Source organism: Dryobates pubescens, chromosome 1, assembly GCF_014839835.1.
Source record: "Dryobates pubescens isolate bDryPub1 chromosome 1, bDryPub1.pri, whole genome shotgun sequence".
NCBI classification, from domain to species: Eukaryota; Metazoa; Chordata; class Aves; order Piciformes; family Picidae; genus Dryobates; species Dryobates pubescens.
Window position 1 is genome coordinate 46,266,091 of NC_071612.1, and position 17,154 is coordinate 46,283,244.

The 17,154-nt window shown below is 45.2% G+C and overlaps 1 protein-coding gene across 1 annotated transcript in view; it reads left to right on the plus strand.

The window, feature by feature from the left end:
• FAM13A (family with sequence similarity 13 member A) overlaps nucleotides 1-14,686 on the plus strand; it is a 121,588-nt gene extending 106,902 nt beyond the window's left edge. Inside the window, exons 18-23 of the mRNA XM_054164930.1 lie at nucleotides 1,155-1,238; nucleotides 5,759-5,854; nucleotides 7,372-7,455; nucleotides 11,288-11,484; nucleotides 12,152-12,253; nucleotides 13,192-14,686. Coding sequence (XP_054020905.1) covers nucleotides 1,155-1,238; nucleotides 5,759-5,854; nucleotides 7,372-7,455; nucleotides 11,288-11,484; nucleotides 12,152-12,253; nucleotides 13,192-13,318 — 690 coding nt within the window. The 3' untranslated portion in view covers nucleotides 13,319-14,686. The remainder of the gene's footprint in view (nucleotides 1-1,154; nucleotides 1,239-5,758; nucleotides 5,855-7,371; nucleotides 7,456-11,287; nucleotides 11,485-12,151; nucleotides 12,254-13,191) is intronic.
• Nucleotides 14,687-17,154: the final 2,468 nt, after the last annotated feature.

Below are 17,154 nucleotides of genomic sequence, written 5' to 3' on the forward strand. Positions count from 1 at the left end.
TCCTTTTCTGATCCTTGTGTATTCCCAGTCATGATTCTGAATGACTGCAATAGTTCCTGCCCTGCGTTTGGCTACTTCTGGGTTTAGGCCCAAAGGCTTTGGCAAATTCTGAGTCTTCCAGGGATTCTGGAGATTGGGTCATCTGTTTAGTTCTCCTTCATTGCAAAGCTTGAATGCTCTTCTCTTGGGACATTTTATCACCACTTTTGAGAGTTTTGCATTGAACTCCGTTAGATGCAGTAATCTCTGAGGGTTATCAGCAGGGAGGTCTTTGTGTCTGATGTTTCTTATTCCTGAGGTTTGGGCAGCCTTGTAAGTGAAGTCCTTGAGTCTGCTGACATGTAAATTGTGCAGTGCTTTGCAAGAGGGGGGCAGACAGCATTATCTTTGTTTACTGGGTCTGCAGAAGATGACTATACACACAGCATGTATTTGGCTGTTTTCTCGAGGTAGCAAGAATCCCCAGCCTGGCTGTTTAAAGAGGGCCTGTGGGAGCGTTTGGTGCTGTGACTGCAGAGAAGGCTTAGTGTTGGGCAAGTTCCGTGGGGAAACTCTGGCAAACCTAAGAAAGTCTTCCTCAACTGCCTGCCCCTTTTTTGTTGGCTTGATCCCCTCTGCATGTCTGCCAGAGCTTTTCATTCCATAACAGGATTGGCAGAAGGAGACCGTCTGACTGCACTTCAGTTCTTGGTAAAATGTGTTTGCGACAGGCAAAGCAAAGATGGCAAACTTTGCAAGAAGTACTGGAGTGTGTCTCAGATTTGGAGCCGGGGGGGGAAAAGAAAGAAAATGTGTTTTATTGTGGAATGTACACTTTGGATCTCAACTGAAAAAGAGCTACCATCATTAAAAGTTGCATAGCTTTGTTTTTTCAAAGCCCACTGATAAGGAGTAAATCTATCTTCTGTTTATAAAATAGCTGTGTATGCAAAGGTTATGTGGCTTTAATATACCTGCATTGTGCATAGGCTGCCACTCACATTAAGCCTTTTTGACAATATAGCCAGGAAAAGAGGACTGGAAGGCAGAGATGAGTCTTCAAAACGCTACTGACAAAATGATACAACTTTGTTTAGGCTACAGATCAGTATTGTTTGAGTCCAGCAATCTGACTTTTTTTCCTCCCTGTTCTCTCTCTGTGCCACTTTTCATAGGACATGACAAGAGACCAGATAGCAGCTGAAAAAGTGGCTCTTCAGAAAGCTTTGCTGTATTATGAAAGCATTCATGGCAGACCGGTATGTACAGGTTTGGGTTTTTTCAAATGTCAGTGTCTTTGTCTAGAGTAAATGATCCTCCTAAAGCTCCTTTGATGTCACAGTTACTAGAACCTCTTGCTGTTCAAACCACATGTGCTCCCTCTAATCCACCTCCCTGATCCTTCACTCCCACTGCCACTTTGGAGTCTGTTCTCAGCAGGGTGACATCTGCACGCAGCACTGGGCTTGGCAGATACCTGCAGGAGTGAGCCCGCAGGCTGAATGTTCGTGGTTTTGGCCTCATGCTCACCAGGGCCCACAGCTCCAGTTTGGGGCCCAGCAAACTCACCAGCTTTGCCAGGGTACAGTCTGCATGGAAATAGTGGGGGGTGGTCCCCCATCCAACTGGTAATTTTGCTGTTTGCTGGTATCAATGGCTAACTGGGAGGGCAGGTGTGTCTGCGTTGCTCCTTTTTAGGGGCACTATAGCATGTTTCCTGTGGCAGTCTGCAGAGGGGCACCTGCACCTGGCTATTTGCACAGTCCTTGTGTGCCAGAGGACGCGTGAAACGAGCTGTCTCCTGAGCATCACAGCATAAATTGGGAGGAGATTCTTCCCAATAAATTGATGGGTTTTCCCATGTGCCAGTGGAAGCAAAGGGCCTGAGGTTTCTCAAACGTTTGATCTTAATTCTCTGTCTTCACGAATTACTTTCCTTCATTAAGTGTTGGGTCCTGTTGATCCCTGCCACGGCAGAAACACGCTGGCTTCCAGGCCACTGAGCTGGCTTTGTATGAATTCCTCCTCTTTCACTGATGACATTATATTCTTTAGCTACCAGCTGTATAGGTAAATTAACTTAATTTCAGTGGTGCTAATCCCTTGAGCAGTGGCTTGGGAGCAGCAAATTACTGCTTAAAAGGAGCACTCGTTTAGTGCAGCTGACAAATCTGTCATTCTGCCACTGCATGGGATTCTTGATCCCTTCCTTCTTTTTGATCCTGAATAATTTTCTCCTTTGTCCTTAAAATAGACCTTTTTTTTGTTTTTTAAACTTTAAGCTCCTTAGTTTAGCTCTTCAGTTTAGGAAGGATGTTGACTTGCTGGAACGTGTCCAGAGAAGGGCAACAAAGTTGGTGGGGGGTTTGGAGCACAAGCCCTATGAGGAGAGGCTGAGGGAGCTGGGATTGCTTAGCCTGGAGAAGAGGAGGCTCAGGGGAGACCTTACTGCTGTCTACAACTACCTGAAGGGAGGTTGTAGCCAGGAGGGGGTTGGTCTCTTCTCCCAGGCAACCAGCACCAGAACAAGAGGACACAGTCTCAAGCTGTGCCAGGGGAGGTTTAGGCTGGAGGTTAGGAAGAAATTCTACAGCAAGAGAGTGATTGTCCATTGGAATGGGCTGCCCAGGGAGGTGGTGGAGTCACCATCACTGGAAATGTTTAGGAGGAGACTGGATGGGGTGCTTGGTGCCATGGTTTAGCTGATTAGATGGTGTTGGATAATAGGTTGGACACGATGATCTTGAAGGTCTCTTCCAATCTGGTTTATTCTATTTCTATTTATTGAGTGCTAATATTGTACAGTCACACATAGCATCAACTGAAAACAGGGCAGTTGTATCATGCAGGATTTTTTGTGTAGAATTGCAAAAGACCAGCACAAGGGAATCCACTTAACCTCCCCTTTGTTCTCCATAAGACTGAGTCTGCTGCTTTTACAATGATGAAAGTCAACAGGTGGCATCTCACTGAAGTGAACTCACTTAAATTGTTTCAAAAGAGAGCAAGCCCAGAGCCTAGCTTGTTAGTGTACCTCCTTCCTCCCCCCATTCTGATGCTTTTTTTATACAACTGCTTTTTAATTCCTTTAGTTTTAAGTAAACAGTTTATACCTAGCAACACTGAACTGCACAGCAAGGAAGACTGCATCTCATCAGCTTTTGCTGTTCCCAGCTCCTGGCACTACAGCAGTGGAAAAGTACTGAGAGCTTGAGGAGAATGGGGATAGTTCAGCCAAGTATTTGTTTTTTTCTTAAAGAAATTTAACTAAACAAGAAAACAATGGAGCTCAGTTTTATTGTGTGGCTGGGTCTTTCTGCACCGGTGATAGATGAATTTGTAAAGGTGGGACTGAAGTGTTTTCTTTAAGAAGAGACTGGATGGGGTGCTTGGTGCCATGGTTTAGTTGATTAGATAGTGTTGGGTGATAGGTTGGACTCGATGATCTTGAAGGTCTTTTCCGAGGTGGTTAATTCTGTTCTCTTCGGTTTAGTTAAGCCACAAGGTCTATTTCTGCAGAAACTCTCATGATGCTCTAACAATGTAAGCAATGGTCTGTTCCTCAGCTGCTGCTCTTTTGTCATGTTGAATGTGCCCCAGAGTTGTGTCAAAGGCTCCACTATTCAAAATGTCTGTTTGAATGTTCTCCCAAAATACACTCCGGTTTTGCTGGTGTTACTTACGTTTACCTAGTGGTTTTGCACACAGCTTTGCCTATGTGCTAAGCATTTTTCTATGAATGTTACTTATTTTTTCCATTCTTTAACAAACTTAAGCCTTGGAATGGACAAAAAATCCTTATGTTCTGTTTTGTTTGTTCCTGTACAAAACAATGCTATTATCAGCTTTGAAATTCTTTAGATTGAAGGTTTGCTTCGCAGTTTCTGTTGCTTAAAAAACCCACTACATGGCTACACTGAGGTTATCTAAGCCAACAGTAGTGATGTGCCTCCTGTTCTACTAAGTGCTAGGTACTAATGATACAGATACAGATAAAGCTAAGAAAGCTACCTACTTCCTCTGGGTAGCTAGATAGGGATAATATTAATTTTATATGTATCTACGTGTAGGCTACCCAGTTGTATGTTTGATTTGGGTGCAAAGAAACCAAAGTTGGAGGCAATTTGCTAGCCAGTGCACTTGAATGCAGACATACCAACACAAAACTCTACACAGAGAGGGCTGAGTGACTCATTTGATGCTGTTCACATCTCTCTAATCCGTTTGATTTGCCTACTCAGCAAACAGCCAGCTTGAGGCTGCTGGGTATTGGAGCCCAGCTGTGCTTCAGAAGTGTGGGACATGCGTGCCCTAGAACTCGGACTGTACATCTGTGGGCCCCTTACCAGGCTTGGGGATGTTTGCATTGAACTCAGGAATAAAAAGATCTTCCTCCTCCTTTTTCCCTAGTCATCATCAGATAGCAGGCTTGGTAATCAGGGATGAAAGCAAAGAATCTTCCTCCTGTCAGTCCCTTTCCTGGCAGTACTTAAAGCTTTTCTGCCCCTTGCAAATCAACACCCTCACCTGCTCTGGAGGGAGGACGTAAAGGCTTTGGATGTAAAGGCTTTACTCCAGTGAGAGTCAGCTGCAGACAAAATAAGACCATTCATTTCAACATTTCCTCCTGTCTCAAGGTGTATTACTGTGCCTCCTATTTCTGTTGTAGAGACTGTACAAAGCTCCCTAGGGGCTGACATTGATTTTTTTTATGTGGAAGCTGTTCACATGCTCTGGTGATTAGCAGCAGTAAAAAAATGTAAAATATCTTGAAGAAATAGGCATGACATCAGAGTCAGTTAAAGCTTCCCCTCTTAAGAGCTGTATAATCTAAAGTTAGACAAAAGATCTACTGGAAGGACAGTCACAGGATATGGGTCTGACAGTGCTGAATACAAACCTGATGGTAAGGTTGGTTCTGCTGAGTATTCTGTGTTTGTTTTCTAATCCTGCTGTAGCAAAACATTGAAAAAATAAAAACTCATAACTAGTACTTAGTTGGACAGACTTCCACTCGCCCATACTAGCTACTGTGTGCTAGGTATTCCCCTTTCCTTTCCTGTCAGTACTACTAAGATTTTTGGCCTGGCTTGAATCCAAAAGAAACCCAGAAATCACAGAATTGTCAGGGTTGGAAGGGACCCCAAGGATCATCTAGTTCCAAATGAACACTTGGGAGCTGGTAACACACTCGAGCTAAGAAGGGAATGCAATATGCAGCTAGGAAGAGTGGAGTTAAGGACAGAGCAATATAAGACAGGCTTGGGGTAGGCATCACAGAATTATTCTGTCTTTTCTATGTCACACAGCCCTGGCACCTTCCTCCTTTCACAGTTCTATGATAACTTCTCCCCAGCAGTGGAGGAGGGGTGGAGCACAGGGTTATGGGGTTAAAAAGATGAAGAACTGCTGCCTTGGAAAGGAGAAACAGCAAAGACAGAAGGTTAGCTTTAGTGAAACCTGCAGTTTAACCTTCCCCGGGAAAGTCTCCTTACACTGCAGTATCCAGTCACTGCAGCTCCTTTCTCTTTCCACGGGTCACAAACACAGCCTCTGACATCCCAGCCACAAAGGTGAGGCCTTGTAACAGTAGACACGATTACAAGCACAGACAGCTGCCTCTGGGTCATTTTGTGCTGTGGACATATGATACCTAGGTTGGTCATTTAAGCCACCTGTCTTGTACACCCACATTACAAGGATGCCCCACGGGCACGTGCGTTACAGAGTGGAGTGTCTGCTGCAGGCTTCATGGATCTCACTGCTCTTTCTTTCTCAGGTTACCAAAAATGAACGGCAGGTGATGAAGCCATTGTATGACAGGTACCGCTTGGTCAAGCAGATCCTCTCCAGAGCCAACACCATCCCCATCATTGTGAGTAGAGCATTCTTTTGGGGGCTGTTTCTTTGGTTTCAAGCTGAGGAAAAAGGAATCGCCACACTTTTGCATACAACACAATAACCAAGGCCAAGTCCCAGCCTCCCGTATCGCTCAAAGACCAAGCAAAGGAGTGAATCGGTGACGCACCGTATACTGAAGTTGGGCAAAGTTGGTCAAGGGACTTCAGTGACCACCAATGAGGCACACCTCACCTTGTGTTATTTCTCCTTTTTCCTTTGGGCTGCCACTGTTACTTCGTCATCTTGTGTTTGGCTATAGCCTCACTTCCGTATTCTTACCAATCCACTCTCAGTTGTAGATCTTCTGTGCTGCTTGGTTACACAGGATTGTATGTCAGGAACACAGACTAGTGTGGGTCTCACAGGAGATGGCAGTCTCCATGGTTGAGAGAAAGGGCTAACAATCTCCTAGCTCTTCATTTTTTGTTGAAGAGATCCCAGGAGTGGTGGATATTCCCTTGGTCGAGGCGATGCTTTGGCAAAGAGGGCAGTGCCACTGGCGAGGAGTTCGGTGCACCCCTCTGTGGAGCAAACACACCATCTCTAATGTCAGACTACTTGTGTCAGACACTTTTTAAATATTATTTGATCTAAAAATACACACAGAATACTTGTAGCCTGTCTACAGAAAGAGAAGTGGTTTATCATGGTTGCTGCTTACTCTGTGCTGTCAGGTGCGATCCTTTTTTGCTGTTCCTAAGCAGCACTCATGTCTTGGTTGCTTTTTGTAGATGGCCAGTGAAGTGAGTGGACTGGCACAGCACTATTCAGTGCAGTAACACTGAGAAGCCAGGGGGCTTTTCTGCTAATAGTGGGAGGTGGTCCTGCATTTAAAACAAAACAAAAAGTAGCTCCTTGACTATGCAAAGTATTCCCTAAAAGCTGTGCTATGAAGATGGTGCTGGCGATCAAGAAGGAAGAGACGTGTAGCTGTGTATGCACAGTTTAACACCAAGCTCTCAAAAGAGAGCCCAGGTCCTGTTTAGACACAAAACTGAAATTGCACAGCAGCTAGCTGAGAAGAGACAAGACTGGCGTTTCCAAGCCCCTCGAGTGAGAACAGTAAGAAGCTCATGCAGAGCCAAGATACATTTGAAAATCCATCTCTCTGTCACTAGCTGCTTCAGTGGGAAATCAGGCTCCTGCAGAGTCTAGCTGGGCTTGCACTGCAGCTCTGGAGAGCAAAACAAATGGGGGGTGTGCATGGGCCTTGGGAAGTAAATTGTTTTCTTGCAGCCCAGCTAGTGTTCTAGTGTCCAAGCTTTTTTCTTAAAGTGTTTGGCAGTGATGTCTCTTGCTTGAACAACATCCTGAGAGAAAACTTCCCAAGGTTCAGGGGGTCTGCCAGGCATGTTTTCCTTCTAGAAATAGATTTCTCCTGATGGTGCAGCCATGAGCTGAGAGTGAATGTGTGGGTGAGAATGAGCTGAGAGCAGGTGGTGAAGGAGAAAGGGGTTCATAATGTAACATACTTGTTAACACCTGTCACAGGGTTCCCCCTCCAGCAAGCGGAGAAGCCCTTTGCTGCAGCCAATTATCGAGGGCGAAACAGCTTCCTTCTTCAAGGAGATAAAGGTGAAGACCTCCAGCTGCTAACTAAGTGCTCAGTTTGCATCAGTTTTCCCCTTACACCAATGAAAGAGAATGATTGTTTGATTATTTTTTTTTCACTGCTGATTTTTTTTGCAGTGTCCTCCTGAAAAATCAGTAGCTGCTTTAAGCCTCACCAGTTCTGATCAAATTCCTCCCTTGTCGTAGATAAGACTACAGTATTTCCTTGGCTTTGCATTCTTTCCCGTCCTTCTCCTTCCCCCTACACTTGCCCATAATCTGTTTGATTTTGCTTTTAAAAAAAAAATCAAATCACAGTTACCTTTGTGTGTTGCTTTTTTCCACGCTTTCCTCCTCTCTTTTTAATGGAGCTAACTTGTTTTGTGGTGATTTCTCTCACTCCAAAGCTCTGTGGCTTGCTCACGGCACTGCAGCAGGAATGAGCTCTCACAAAACTAACACTGCCACGTGGAGCCAGCCTGGGGCACTTAGGGGATCCATGCCTGCTCCTGTTCACATGCTTGTTTTATCCAGGGCTCTTTGTCACCACCTCATGAAGGGTATTTCTAACTAAGTCACATGAGGATGAATGTTAGAATGAAATGGTTCCGCTAGGTAATGCTTGGTCAGATTTGGATGGCAAGCTTGTTGTGTTCCTTTCTTGTGCTGCTGTGGGGTAGTAATTCTTTGGTGGTGAAGACTGCTACCATACTGGGCAGCACCCAGCATGGAGCTGGGCCCTGGCTTGCTTCTGTCACCCTTGCAACGTAACAGGGAAAAAGAGTGCTTTGGCACTCGGTGGTTTCTCTTTTGGTCATTTTCTAGCCAGAGTTTGGTTCATGGTGTAAGTACTGCAGCTCTACACATCCAACACATCCAAGGTGATTTGGCATTAGGCAGTGAAAGTACATTACAGTACATTAATGAACTATTCAAGCCATGTATTCCTTAAAACCAGGTTGCAGACTGAAGATGTTACACTGTCATTTGGAGGCTGGTCTATCATCACTGAGCTCTCAGCATTTCCTAGATAACTGCTGGATCAGATCTGCAATAGTGGTCTGGAGGTGGAGGCTTCTGGCTGGGTTTGTTGGTTTTGGTTTAGTGTCTTTGGTTTCCACCTGTGCTTGCACAGAGTCCAAACCTAGAGTTATCAGATAGGGTGATCTCTCATGACCAGTATGGCTGCTGTGCCCAGGCAGCATCACACCAGCTGGACAGTGTTCTGCAGGGAATGCAAACCCTGAACTGTGAAGGTGGCAGCCTTAAGCTCATTAACACTTAACATGCCTATTAACGCGTTAGTGGGGCTCTGTGAAGCTGAACTTGGAACATGGCAGCTTTGCATTGAACTACACCCAGAACTAAAGAGAGGAAATTGCCAAAAGGCCCCAAACCTTGCCCCCTGTAAGGTCCACTGTCAACATTGTGGTGCCTACCCTGATGGTCCCTGGGACACTGTCAGTTTGGGGGTTTTGTTTTGGGTGGGGTTTTTTGGTGGGGCTTTTTCAAGTGTTTGAGAGAGTTGGATAAAAGCTTGAAAGGTAGTCTGAGGTGAAGCCTTACCAAACAGTATCTTGACTATTGTCTAATTTGAAAAAATCCTTGGGAAGCTTACTTGGTGGGAGTGTTGATGATGGGATACTCTGGAGGTTATATTTTTATAACTGTGGAAAATTCAAATGCCTCATGATTGCCTAAAGGTCCCAGCAGGTGCAAGCCAAATGGATCTCATCAATGAAGGTCATTCTGATTCAAGGTGTAAATGCCAGCACAGTGAGGCTTCTGTACAGTGAAGGCCTGGAATGGAAATGGTCATCTAAGTTATTGCTAAGAATCCTTTTAATTCACACCTTCACAGCAGAAGGCTTTAAGAGGTTTCATGACAGCCAGATGTAGTGGTTTTGGCACTGAGGTCTGAACAAGTGAAACTTCCACGCTTTCTTTTCCTCCCATGGGGCTTCTCTTGGCAGGAGGCTCACTCCTGAGCTCTGGTGCCCTGGAGTGAGGCAAGAAGGATGGGCTCATGGACATCTATGGGGAAGACAGCCTGCATCTGTCCACAGGAGCAGTTTGAGCAGTTTGTCAACACTGCTTATGAAAATTGTCCCTTTCCTTTCACTCCAAAAGGGAATCCAGAAGCAACTTGCTCTTCCAGGAAAGGTCATGGAAGCTCCTCCTTTGGTGCCAGCGATATTCCTCTCCAACAAAACTTAAGTGTTTTTAATGCACAGATTGACTTGGCAAATCCTCCTCCATGCCACAGCAGGATCTGTGTTCTGCTTCAGTCCTAGTTGCCCTTACCAGGCAGGGCAGGACAACATGCTTGGGGACTGGTAAATGACAGTGAGCAGTGGTGCCACCTCCCCAGCCCAGCCTGAAGTTGTTTGCAGGGTTTTATACCTTCTGTTTACATCTGCAGAAATGATCTTAAGTACACAGTTTAATCATAAGCTAAATCTTGCTTTAACTTTGACAAGTTTGCTACAGAATTTTCTGAGATGTGTGCAAACTTCTCTGCAGCTGTTATTATGATTTTTAATATTTTTATTTATTATTATGATTACTACTACTACTCAAAAGCTCTCTCCAGAAAGATGTTTTTCATCTCCAAGCCTTCACGTTGGCTGTAATTCTCGGCCTGTGGTTTTGCATTGCATTTTCATAGCCTAGAGCTTTAACTTAAAAACAAAACCCTGGGCAGATTCTGATTCCATGTAAGTGCATGCATTTTTAAACCATTGACTTTGTAGCACTGCAACCTGGCATTGTCCCACTAAATCCAATTTTTGCTTGAATTACAGGAACACTCTCTTAGAAATAATTGAACAAGGAATTGCATGGGGGGGGGAGGCAAAGACAATCGCTTCTTTCAATTCCAGGGCAAGAATGTATTTTTGCATACACTTGGAGACTTCAGTGATAGTAGCCCTCAAAAGCTTTTAGAAATATTCATGTTCTTAGATGCTCCCTGGCAAGAGTTCCATGGTTATAAAACAAATCTATATACACATATATAAGGGACTTGCTGTCCATGCTGGCATTTATTGCCTTCCTGTAATGCTCGTGCCTCATTCATTATGTACGGTTGCAGGTTGCCTTCTAGAAAGTCTCTGTAAATGAAAATTTTGGTCCCTGGTAATGCAAAGGAGTTTGCAACAGTGTGGCAGGTGGAGCCCTACATTTGCAAGCACTATGAATTAGCAAGGAGGCGGTGCAGCGGACTGGCAGATCTTGTGCCCCTATCCATTTTGCAACAAAGTCTGAACACAACCGATTCATCCGTGTACCTTGGGGAAATGGCACTGGGCAGTGTTTCCACTCGAGCTCTTAGTGTATTCCAACCAAATGGTGCAGAGCTGATGTTGGAAACACATTAGCAACAGGAGTCCTTTTAAAGTTGGTCATTCCCCACCCACATCTGGACCACTGAAAGACTGACCCGAGCTGAGCTCCCTGCAGGAGTATTTGAGGTCTTGAATTCAGCCTATAGAGAGAGCTGTTGCGCTGCATCCATTGAGAGACTATTTCACATGTAAAGCTAAGTGGTTCCTCTGTGTGCCAGGTGTAGGGAGGTGATGCTTTAGACAGTTTGCATAATGACTCTCTTGATTAACATCAGAATGCATAAGAACCCTACGTATTGTTCGGTTGCCCTTCTGAGTTGGTGCTTTGGTCGTAGGATGTCTTACTGGTGGTTTTCTGGTGTCCTGTATTGCTTAGCAATTGAAGCGCTTGCTCTGCCTATCCACTCTTCAAACCTGTCCCCCAGTGCATGTGGTGAAAGGAGATACCTCTTTCTGAGAAGGGAACAATGACCTGTTCCGTTGTGGGGGTGTTCTGTCCCTGTCTGTAGGAGGAAGAGGAGGGATCTGAGGAGGACAGCAATGTGAAGCCAGGTTTCACAATTACAATGAAAACTGATTTCAACGTGTGTAGCTTCTTGGATCAACTTGAAGATGATGCTGACGGCTTTGTTTCCCCAGTGGATGATAAGATGCCACCTAGGAGCAATCAGGATATGGGGCTTTCAAATCTCCATGAAGCATCCATGTATGTTGAATTCACAGGCAACTTCAAAGCTATTTCTGGCTAAGTTAGCTACTTTTTGGACAGGAGAAAAAAAAAGAGCTAGATTATTTGTATTTTTTTTTTCCCATTTGTGAACGGAGTCAGAATTTTGTGTGCTTTACTTTAAAACACAATAGGGTTTGGAAAGAAAGTACCCTGACTTGATACAGACATTAGACTTCTGCACTACATAGTAGCTCCCCCTCACCAGTGGCAAACCTTTATCATGAAAACAAGCCTGTGCTCTACAGGGCTTTTCATGTTTTGGAGAAGTAAAGCCGAACCGGCTGTGCTGGTTCCAAGCACCTAGATCTGATGCAAATACACACGGGCTGTAGCCTGAAGTTGTGACCACTGGATCTTGATCCTGTGAAAGTTGCCAAAATCAGGCCCATCTTCAGGCAGACAGCTTCACAGAAGTTAGTGTTGAATTGTGTAATGCACACTTGACCTCCTTAGTTCAGCAAAACAATCCCACGCTGAAGCTGAAGCCTCTGTGTGGAGAGCTTCTCCTTGCAAGTAACATCAGGCTGCCAGCGCTGCCTGCGGGAGCAGTGCCGTTGCCTGACATAGAGTTGTAGATTTACTGGATGTCTCCTGCTACAGTTGTATCTGTATGTATAATCTTGTTCATATTTAAACCCAACAGCCCTGAACTCTTAGAGCAGCTCCAAGAAGTCAGGGAAGAGAAGAAGCGCATCAGAAAGAAGTTGAGAGACTTTGAAGATAACTTTTTCCGACAAAATGGAAGGTAATGATTTCTCATCTGTCTCTGTCCTTCAGCTGCTTTTGATCTGTTTGGCATCTACAGAGACCTGCAAATATGGAAAGCTACCTGAATTGACTGTTATGTAATTAAGTCCTTTCTGCCTTGCCCACCCCTCACCATCACCCCGCAAGAATCTCAGGGATCACAACTTCTTTGAGGGCATTGTCTTAGGGCAGGCAGTGAGAATCACAACTACAAGTTGTGACAATCCGCCTGCCTCTAGCATAGCTGGCAGGAATGATGGAAGCATTTCTCAGTGACAGAATAACTGGCTTTTTCCTAATGATGTATGTTTAGGCTTCTGTCCTGTTCTTGCTTGTTTGTGAGGTATTGAGACAGTACTTGAAGTACTACTGCTTTAGTGTAGCAGGCTTTTTTGTTTTCAGAAAATGTCTTTCATTAATGAGCTGATAGGATAATTTAAGAGTATATGAAAGCATTCTGTTAGGTCTCCTGCCACCAGCCATCATCTATAGAGCTGCTTGTAAAATCACTGAAAAGTTAGCTTATATGAAACTTCTAAGAGAAATCTCATCAGCTGTCATCTTCATTTTTCACAATGGTGCCTGTCCATGCAAATGATGTGATGCCAAGCCAGGAGAAACTCTATTCTATTGTGCTGTGCTAGCAGGCTGACATTCAGGTGTCTCCTGAAATGGTTTTCAACCATTGTGTATAGGCTGGAAGCTTCAGAGAAGCTGGGTGGGCTACAAGTAAGGTTTTGCATTTGGAGCCATGGGATACTGTGTTCAGCCTCAATATGAGTGGTTTTTTTCCCACATAAAGGATAAAACGTTTGGGATTGTTCCCCGATGGGGAGGAGGAGAGGAGCTTCTTTGTAGGTCTTGCTGAGGGTTGGAGGGCAACTATTGAGATGTCTTGTTACAGAAATCCTCATGATCTGCTTGCACTCCCCCTAGGAATGTGCAGAAGGAGGACCGCACTCCTATGGCTGAAGAATACAATGAATACAAGCAGATTAAGGCCAAGCTGAGGCTGCTGGAGGTCCTGATCAGTAAAAGAGATACTAGCTCCAAGGTCATGTAAAAGAGGAGATTGGTTTTGCCATTAAACAAAGAAGAGTGCAAATGGACAAATGGATGAAGCGGATGCAGTGGGAGCCTGGCTGGGGAGAGCTGAGCTGCTCCCTGGGAACTGAAGGGCCATTCCCACAGCTGGCAGGGCGGGCAAAAAGGTAGCTTTCCATCACTCTCAGCACTTGATGTTGCCCACTCTTTCTCCAGGCCTGATGCCCACAACGGAGTTTGCCAGTATAGGAGACATGATGCTGTGCTTAGTGACTTCACTGAAGGGATCCTTCTGTTTTGATTTGCTTACAGATCCTGTAACATTTAGAATATCCAAGCCAGCCACGCTATTATTCTTTCCCCCGGGATATCATAGCAAGAGGCCAAGTAGAATGAATAGTGATTAAATCATCAAATAGCTTCTCCTTTCATTTAACAGACAAGTGCCCTGGCTGCTCCCGCATGAAGGCACAGGTCAGATGATAGCACCAGGACTGTTCTCTTACAGCCAGAGTGAAGATTTGCTCAGACTTTAGACCTGACTGGAGTCCAGCATCCTCTGTTGCTCTAGATGAATGCTGTAAGAATGTCCTGGTCACCACTCAAGAGGGTTTAAAAGCTTTTTTCCCTCTCAGTTTCCTAACAGTTGCGGTGTTACAGTAACACCTTCCAAGCAGAAGGAGCCAGCAAGAATTTTGCTGCATGGCTTATTTGCTTCCTATCCCAAACAGATGCAAGTAATGTCTTCATTTTAAAGGCCAGTTCAAGGTGGGAAGGAAACCAAACTGAGGCCTAGGCAAAATCCAACACAGCAGCTCTAACTCGGAAACCCTTGAGATTTCGTTAGCTGATCAGCTAAATGCTTGGTGTCAGGTATCTGGAAGACATCTGGAAGATCCCCTCACTAGTCCATGTGTGTCATCATCTGACACAGACCTAAGAGTTCAAGCTGGACAGTCCGTGGGGGCATCATACATACTCACTGGCCTGAATTTTGCTTTTTTGTGTACACCATCAGTCAGACTGTGTGGGCAATGACACTCTGCTGGTGGCGACAGAGGATGGACGTTTCTTCCGGGCATGTATGGTGGTATACCAGCACAGAGGATGCTGCAGGGAACTGAAACCGTGGAGCTCTGCCTGTTGAAGATTTTGAGGATTCAGCATTTTTCAAATTTGTTCGTGACTTTCAGAAAAGCAAGTCCTGGGATGCCTGAATCAGCTGCTCACATCACACAGATGCTGCCCGAAGGAGTGAAAAGCAGCAAACTGAGAAACTCACCGAGGAGCTGAGGGCTTGCAGTTCTGCAGTCCCATCTGGGCTTGCTCTCCCACTCCAGAGGCTTGTGTGCATGAACTCACTCTGCCTTGAGCCAGAGCTCACCCCGGATGTTCCAAAGAGAGCATTTCTGTCATGCCTGCTTTTGTGTTGATCCCCTGTGGAGCTCAGGTGCAGAAACCAAATGCAGTGCCAATCGTCCCAGCCAGGCCTCATGTAAGTCACACCAGAGGAGGCAGAAGGACCCCAGAACAACCTCTCCCCCTTCCTTCTTTCATATGGGCAAGTGTTCTCACAAATTGGTGTATTTGGAAGATTAAGTCTAAGCACCACGACCCACTTGCTGTATGTGTTAATGTAATTCTTGCCAAAAACTGGTGCTGAGGAGTTTTTGGGCTCTTCAGCATCCTCAGATAAGCACTTCAAAAGGCAGCCTTCTCCCAGTGGGTTTGACAATTCCTGTTAGTAGTTTGGATGGGCAAGGCAGTGATGTGCATTAGTTAGTGCAAGCACTTCAGAGGGGAACTGCCAGGCGGGAAACAAATTCAGTCTTCACCAGTTGTGGGGGTTTTTCACGGAATGCTGAAGTGCCTGTTCCACGTCCAAAGAGTCCAGAAGACTCTTGTGCTGACCTGGAGCTTAGCTTTTCAGCCATGCCCAGTTTCCATCAGTTCAGATGTGAGGCTCAGCCTCTGCAAAACTGATGCTTTGAGTGCATTAACTGGGCTGACACATGAGGTCAAAAGCTGCTTGTGAAGATGTTTGTTGGAGCTCTATCTGAACACGGGGCAGCCCAGAAGAACAGAGCTGTGCCTTTGTCCTTCAGCCTGCTCTTGCAGTCTGCTCCTTTGAGAGTCCATAATTGGCTCTGCTTAGTCATTTCAGATAAAGCAGCTGATCCGGACTGCCTGCAGTGTCACTCTGCTAGTGGAAGTGAGGGGTGAGAAAGGATGTTTGGCTAGGAAAAAATCCTTAGCAGTGGCTGTTTTGTATTGTTCAGGCCCAGTTCACCAAAGCAAAAACCCTGCAGGGTGAGCAGGTGTCTCAGGCTGGCCTGCATTTGGGATTTTGCTGAATTGTGATGAAGTGCAGCTTGGGCACTTGGGGCTGGGCATCTTCATGTGGACAAGAGAAGCAGATTCAGCAGTTTCTGCTCTTTCTTCATAGGCATACCTTTTTCCAGTGGGCCAAGGCTTCCCAGGAGTAAGCATGTTTTCTCTGCCTATTTTTAAAAAGCCTGTTTGCACTGTGTACTGATAATTACCTGTTCTGCTGGGGTTTGCCCCTGACAAGTCTTGATAAATGATATGTAGGGAACAGTCTGTTTTATTTTTGAACCAAGGAGACTGTAGCATTTTCTGATGCTTAGTTACTGCTGTTTACATGGCATATTGCTAGAACTTCAGATAGTTTATATGAAATGTAAGTACAATTATGCACTTTAGAGAGTTTCTATTTTTTGACCTTTGACAGCTGAAAGTAACAAAACCTGTTAACAGATTGTACATGAAAAGAACAGTTTAAAAACAGATGTCTGGGTGTGGTATTCTTTTTTTTCTTTCCAAGTGGTCCCCTGTGGCAAAAGAAACCTGATCAGAGCGTGGTCAGCCCCCTGGTGAAGCTAACTGCTGGGAAGGGCTGGGGCAGAGAAGGGAATTTTCAAATTCCAGTCCTGGAAAGACACTGCACAAATGTTCAGTGTTCTGTCCTGGGGTAGCAGATGCTGTGTCTCCCCCCTCCCCAAAGACTGCACAGTAGGGCTCCAAAGCCTGTGCACTAAAATGTTGTGATTAGTGGGAAGTCAAATCATCTGTGGGAGACACAAAGACAAGGAGCCGGAAATGCTTTGCCCTGCCATGCTCCTTAAAGGCACGCCGAGCAATGTGTTGTATTCCATGTTCTCCAGGCAACAGATTGTCTGATGTTGGCATAGAAAAAGGATCAAGACTGTGTGTTTAAAAGGTATGAAGTACTGTACAACAGTGTACTATGTTCTAATGACCTGCAAACAGGTTGTCTTCAATGAAACAGCTTATTTGTATCATCACAAACTGTGCTGTAGGAGGGCAGCGCTGGGCTTTCCATCCACTGTGGTAACAGACATGAATCTGGAACAGCCCCACAATGGTAGAACAACTCTTGCAACCTTACTTTGTCCACAGCCTGTTCATCATCATCATTTAAATCATTGTGGTTTACATAAAAACAGAGGAAAAACTTGTTCTTACAAGCTGCATTTGATTTTAGGTGGTTTACCGCTGAGTGACCAGTCAAAAGCAGGGGAATTAATGAATGTTTGTGGTTGATTGTTATTTATCTTTCAGAATGCTTTATTTTAAGACAGTTGTTATTCCTGGCATGTGCAGATTTTGGAGACAAAGGGCTGCCAGATATCCTCCAGCCTGAGGTGCTTCCTGAGTCCTCTTTGGCTGCAGCAGCTTCTTTCAATAGTTGCAGGCATCTCCAGAGAGCCAGGCTGTAGCCTGCAACTGTCCCCACCACGCCTGGAGTCAAAGCTTGCCCTGTTCATGGGGTAGTGCCAGCTGCTGGTCCAGTGCTGGGGTTGAAGGGGTGGC